Source organism: Oncorhynchus tshawytscha, linkage group LG14, assembly GCF_018296145.1.
Source record: "Oncorhynchus tshawytscha isolate Ot180627B linkage group LG14, Otsh_v2.0, whole genome shotgun sequence".
NCBI classification, from domain to species: Eukaryota; Metazoa; Chordata; class Actinopteri; order Salmoniformes; family Salmonidae; genus Oncorhynchus; species Oncorhynchus tshawytscha.
This window is the reverse complement of record NC_056442.1, coordinates 4,588,728-4,595,618: the sequence shown is the minus strand read 5'-3', so window position 1 is coordinate 4,595,618 and position 6,891 is coordinate 4,588,728. Positions and strand designations below refer to the sequence as shown.

The window sequence follows — 6,891 nt, the reverse complement described above, 5'->3', positions numbered from 1 at the left end:
AAACCCTTCAGTCTGGAACACCATCTAGATTCAGTGGCAGTAGATCAGGTACTGAGTACACTCTTACAATCACTAATGTCCAAGCTGAAGATGCAGGAGATTACTATGGTATGGGTGTATATGGTGGACCAGTGTTCACACAGTGATTTAGAGTGATACATAAACCTTCCTTAGTCAGACTGCACATAGACTGTACTGCTGCAGCTGGGACCTACTGCAGGTGTTGAGGAACAACAGACATGAAACACTGGTTCACTGAACGCACAACTCAGGTCTTGGTTATATGACATCACCAAGCATAAATAACCACTATTTTACCACTGTACAGAAAATCTCGTTGCAGATTTCAAATTCACTAAATAGTTTAGTCATGATCAAAACCAACAGCTATATCCTATAACTCCCTCCTATGTCGATAATGGTCAGATAATGTGGCTCTGCTCCTGTCCCCAGATATTTACTGTCCCAAGGTGGTCTTCCCACTACCCACCATCCCTCACCCCCTACCAACCTTCTAATGTCCATTTTGTTACAGAGCAGTTTAGTCTTTGTTTAACAACCACAAGTTCACAGATATTCACTTCTATTTGTTTTATAATACAAATCAGGGACACCTTGTTCGACATGAATACAAAGTATTTTATTTTGTTAACATTTCCAATCTCAAAGCAAAAGCAATTAAACACACGTACAGATTTCATGATGCAGAATCCCAGATTGATGACCAGAGCTGAAGCTCTAGATAGATATCTAGAATGATAGAATGACAGATAGGTAGGTGTTCTCTGTGTACAGGGTGTCTACTGGGAGCAGTGGTGTGGCTCCAGTGTGTGAGTGACGGGGGTCTGGTCCTTTAGGGAGGCCTCACAGGTGACTGAGCCAGCCTTCCTCCACTGGTCAGTGGTGAGGGTGAGGCTGCTGCTCCAGCTGTAGTGACCGTCCTTCTCCAGGACCTCCAGGCTCTGGCTGCCCTGCAAGGGCCCCCCGGCCCCCAGTCTCCAACCCAGCTTCCAGCCCTCCGGGAAGCCCCTGTTGGTCAGGCACACTAGGGCCACATTCCCCTGGTCCTGCTCCTCACTGGAGGGAAGTAGGACGGTCAGGGGGGGACGTACCACACCCACTAGGAGAGAAGATGAGGGGGGAGAGATGGAGAGATGACATGTAAGGGTTAAACTGGACAAGTCCCTTGAAGAACTTTCAGCAACTTTAATATAAAGAAACAAATATGTTATTTGTGTTGTATAAAATAGTCTGTAAAAATGGCAGGTTATCTATAAACATATGTTACACACTATTTAACTTCCCTCCAATAACGTCTATGAAGTGTGACCACAAACTACAGTCAGTGATGTGTTAAAGTACAGAAAGAAAACGTACATGTCTACAATATAACATGTTTAATAATGCTGCTGAACTGTTTTTGTGTATTTAAAGACATCGAACATGTCAACCTATTATTTTCTATTTGAGGATATTTGGTATATGAAGTTTTTGTCCCTGAATGTTCATTAGAGTATATGGAAACACCGCAAATTATCGAAAATCAAATAAATTAAACTATTTCTCAATAATGACTTTATGTGACTTTTTAAATGGTCAATTGAACCTATTATAATAAGGATAAATCTCTTGTACTTACAGGCAACGATGAGTTTGGTGCCGCCACCGAAAGTCCACCACAATGATACAGACTGTCGTGGAAATTTCCTTAATTACCAAATGATGAGAGAGCAAATCACACACGAGTCAGAGTTATGCTTAATCTTCACCTTTAATAATAATTAAGCTTTTGCAATAGCATTTTGACTTTCAACAGTTCAGTATCTCTAATGAAAAGTTGAGAGTGGTCAACATAATGGCAAATGGGATCCTTTATAGCAAAGATCCACCCCCCTAGACGACAAGACAAATCACAGGTCTTAGGAACTTACACAAAGAAAGACTTTACTTCAGAAAGGAGTATCCCCTAGGAAGACAGAGTTGGCTATACATTATCCTTCAGTTTGGTCTCCTAAACAAAGCTCTTATCTCGTCCTTGGTACAAAATGGTACCAAGACATTACCCCCACCCTATGATATATATCAAATTGTCATTTAGATACAACCAATTCTAAATACAACCAATCCTAGACAAACTCATGGAGAGGAGAGTGAGGCATACATACATGAGGTCAACATAGGAACAACAAAAGAGGGAGCATAGAATGATTCCAGACACTGCCATCCTCCTTTCCCCGATGGGAAAAGTAGGGAGTGACTGGCACACAGACACAGTGGAGCAAAAGATATGTTTACACATGATGACACCTTGACCTCTCCCTTCTCTGCGGCCCAAACAACTTAGTCCTGACAGAGAACAGATAACTGCCAATGGCCACCACTATAGTACAACAAAATACATTCTTATGAGAAATAACTCATAAGCATATCATGAAAATAAAACATCCTATCTATGTTACCCAACTAATTCTGATTATTCCCCAACAAGACTCATTGAACGGCCGTACAAAAACCTCCTGCACTTTACACACACCAGTAACTCTCTACACAACACACATTCAACCCTACCACAGATTGTCTGTCAAAACACCCTACATACGTAGGTCATAACTTTCAAATGAATTTACTTTGTTGTTTTAGATTTTTCATTTTAGCTGATTTCCCCCCTGACTATAAAATATAAATGTTGTAGATGTCAAATATCTCTGACAAACTCACTAAGTAAATAAGTACAAGAAGGCAGCAATATAGAATAGCAATACAGTATTATTAAATGAAAACACTTACAGGTAACTAAATACTATGGTCAAGTCCTTCCACAGATTTAGTCAGCTATTTCCTTCCATGTTTAATATTATTATTGTGTTGCAGTAACAGTATCATCCTCTGTACTGAGTAAGGGTATTTCCATAGAAGAGGTGCTTTGCATTGGCAGCTCATGCTTCAGTGCTCTGGGAGTATTTATAACCCTGTGAGTTTAGAATTCATGACTGAGATCTGTCCAGACACTTTAAGACTGCAGTGTTATCAGCATTGGGTCCAGTCTTCTCAGAGCCACAAATGATGATGATACCACTGATTCCCCTGCTGACCACTCTGGGGTTCTTGACTCAGGGTGAGAAAGTCTGCTCTCCGACCTTTCTGAACTGCCGTCTTCAGAGAGCATCAGTTAAGAAACAGAGAAGTTTTGAGAACAGGAGTTTGAGAATCCTCTATGATACTGCTTGTACATGGTGCAAGAATACAGTTATTTTATTTACGATTATTATGACTTATCCTCCACCTCTCATTTCCAGAATCATCTGGGGCTGGAGTTGTGACTCAGTCTCCTACTGCCAAGTCTGTTAGTCTGGGAGAGACTGTGTATCTGAGCTGCACAGCCAGTGAGGGGGTGGATGATGACCTGAGCTGGTACCTGCAGAAACCTGGACAGTCCCCTCAACTCCTCTTCTATAAAATAAGTCAACGTCAGTCTAAAACTCCTGGTCATTTCAGTAGCAGTGGATCTGAACCAGATTTTACTCTGACCATCAGTAAAGTCCAGGCTGAAGATGCAGGAGATTACTATGGCATGGGTGTATATGGTTGACCAGTGTTCACACCGTGATTTAGAGTCATACATAAACCTCCCTCAGTCAGACTGCACATAGACTGTACTGCTGCAGCTGGGACCTACTGCAGGTGCTGAAGGGCAACAGACATTAAACACTGGTTCACTGAACACAGACTTAAGATCTTCACACAGCGTTAGACAGTCCCACACCAGGACAATGTTACCCTGGTCACTCATGACAGGATCATAGTTCACCAAACCACCTCCTCTACACAACCATAAGCATAACTTCACCTCCGAATAGAAACAACCACTTTACTACCAGACCATTGACCTTCATCTCTGAAATGTTCACATAGAAATACATTGTGTAGAACATACATCATTATCTGTCAAATAGAACATTCAAATCAAATCAAATCAAATGTATTTATATAGCCCTTCGTACATCAGCTGATATCTCAAAGTGCTGTACAGAAACCCAGCCTTAAACCCCAAACAGCAAGCAATGCAGGTGTAGAAGCACGGTGGCTAGGAAAAACTCCCTAGAAAGGCCAAAACCTAGGAAGAAACCTAGAGAGGAACCAGGCTATGTGGGGTGGCCAGTCCTCTTCTGGCTGTGCCGGGTGGAGATTATAACAGAACATGGCCAAGATGTTCAAATGTTCATAAATGACCAGCATGGTCGTATAATAATAAGGCAGAACAGTTGAAACTGGAGCAGCAGCGCGGTCAGGTGGACTGGGGACAGCAAGGAGTCATCATGTCAGGTAGTCCTGGGGCATGGTCCTAGGGCTCAGGTCCTCCGAGAGAGAGGGAGAAAGAGAGAATTAGAGAACGCACACTTAGATTCACACAGGACACCGAATAGGACAGGAGAGGTACTCCAGATATAACAAACTGACCCTAGCCCCCCGACACATATACTACTGCAGCATAAATACTGGAGGCTGAGACAGGAGGGGTCAGGAGACACTGTGGCCCCATCCGAGGACACCCCCAGACAGGGCCAAACAGGAAGGATATAACCCCACCCACTTTGCCAAAGCACAGCCCCCACACCACTAGAGGGATATCTTCAACCACCAACTTACCATCCTGAGACAAGGCTGAGTATAGCCCACAAAGATCTCCGCCATGGCACAACCCAAGGGGGGGCGCCAACCCAGACAGGATGACCACATCAGTGAATCAACCCACTCAGGTGACGCACCCCTTCCAGGGACGGCATGAGAGGGCCCCAGTAAGCCAGTGACTCAGCCCCTGTAATATCCTACCGTGCCTTTCTAAGGTCTTCGAAAGCCAAGTCAACAAACAGATTACCGACCATTTCGAATCTCACCATACCTTCTCTGCTATGCAATCTGGTTTCAGAGCTGGTCATGGGTGCACCTCAGCCACGCTCAAGGTCCTAAACGATATCTTAACCGCCATCGATAAGAAACATTACTGTGCAGCCGTATTCATTGATCTGGCCAAGGCTTTCGACTCTGTCAATCACCACATCCTCATCGGCAGACTCGACAGCCTTGGTTTCTCAAATGATTGCCTCGCCTGGTTCACCAACTACTTCTCTGATAGAGTTCAGTGTGTCAAATCGGAGGGTCTGCTGTCCGGACCTCTGGCAGTCTCTATGGGGGTGCCACAGGGTTCAATTCTTGGACCGACTCTCTTCTCTGTATACATCAATGAGGTCGCTCTTGCTGCTGGTGAGTCTCTGATCCACCTCTACGCAGACGACACCATTCTGTATACTTCCGGCCCTTCTTTGGACACTGTGTTTAACAACCCTCCAGGCAAGCTTCAATGCCATACAACTCTCCTTCCGTGGCCTCCAATTGCTCTTAAATACAAGTAAAACTAAATGCATGCTCTTCAACCGATCGCTACCTGCACCTACCCGCCTGTCCAACATCACTACTCTGGACGGCTCTGACTTAGAATACGTGGACAACTACAAATACTTTGGTGTCTGGTTAGACTGTAAACTCTCCTTCCAGACCCATATCAAACATCTCCAATCCAAAGTTAAATCTAGAATTGGCTTCCTATTTCGCAACAAAGCATCCTTCACTCATGCTGCCAAACATACCCTTGTAAAACTGACCATCCTACCAATCCTCGACTTTGGCGATGTCATTTACAAAATAGCGTCCAATACCCTACTCAACAAATTGGATGCAGTCTATCACAGTGCAATCTGTTTTGTCACCAAAGCCCCATATACTACCCACCATTGCGACCTGTACGCTCTCGTTGGCTGGCCCTCGCTTCATACTCGTCGCCAAACCCACTGGCTCCATGTCATCTACAAGACCCTGCTAGGTAAAGTCCCCCCTTATCTCAGCTCACTGGTCACCATAGCATCTCCCACCTGTAGCACACGCTCCAGCAGGTATATCTCTCTAGTCACCCCCAAAACCAATTCTTTCTTTGGCCGCCTCTCCTTCCAGTTCTCTGCTGCCAATGACTGGAACGAACTACAAAAATCTCTGAAACTGGAAACACTTATCTCCCTCACTAGTTTTAAGCACCAACTGTCAGAGCATCTCACAGATTACTGCACCTGTACATAGCCCACCTATAATTTAGCCCAAACAACTACCTCTTTCCCAACTGTATTTAATTTTTATTTATTTATTTATTTTGCTCCTTTGCACCCCATTATTTTTATTTCTACTTTGCACATTCTTCCATTGCAAAACTACCATTCCAGTGTTTTACTTGCTATATTGTATTTACTTTGCCACCATGGCCTTTTTTGCCTTTACCTCCCTTCTCACCTCATTTGCTCACATTGTATATAGACTTGTTTATACTGTATTATTGACTGTATGTTTGTTTTACTCCATGTGTAACTCTGTGTCGTTGTATCTGTCGAACTGCTTTGCTTTATCTTGGCCAGGTCGCAATTGTAAATGAGAACTTGTTCTCAACTTGCCTACCTGGTTAAATAAAGGTAAAATTAAAAAATTAAAAAAATAGGGTTAGAGGCAGAGAATCCCAGTGGAAAGAGGGGAACCGGCCAGGCAGAGACAGCAAGGGCGGTTCCTTGCTCCAGAGCCTTTCCGTTCACCTTCCCACTCCTGGGCCAGACTACACTCAATCATACGACCCACTGAAGAGATGAGTCTTCAGTAAAGACTTAAAGGTTGAGACCGAGTTTGCGTCTCTGACATGGGCAGGCAGACCGTTCCATAAAAATGGAGCTCTATAGGAGAAAGCCCTGCCTCCAGCTGTTTGCTTAGAAATTCTAGGGACAATTAGGAGGCCTGCGTCTTGTGACCGTAGCGTACGTGTAGGTATGTACGGCAGGACCAAATCAGAGAGATAGGTAG

General features: G+C 44.0%; 1 gene segment (V, D, J or C); it reads right to left on the bottom strand.

The window, feature by feature from the left end:
• Positions 1-621: 621 nt before the first annotated feature.
• Positions 622-6,891, bottom strand: part of LOC112267679 — a 12,213-nt gene continuing 5,943 nt past the window's right edge. The window contains 2 exon segments of the C gene segment in view: positions 622-1,120; positions 1,640-1,707. Coding sequence covers positions 801-1,120; positions 1,640-1,707 — 388 coding nt within the window.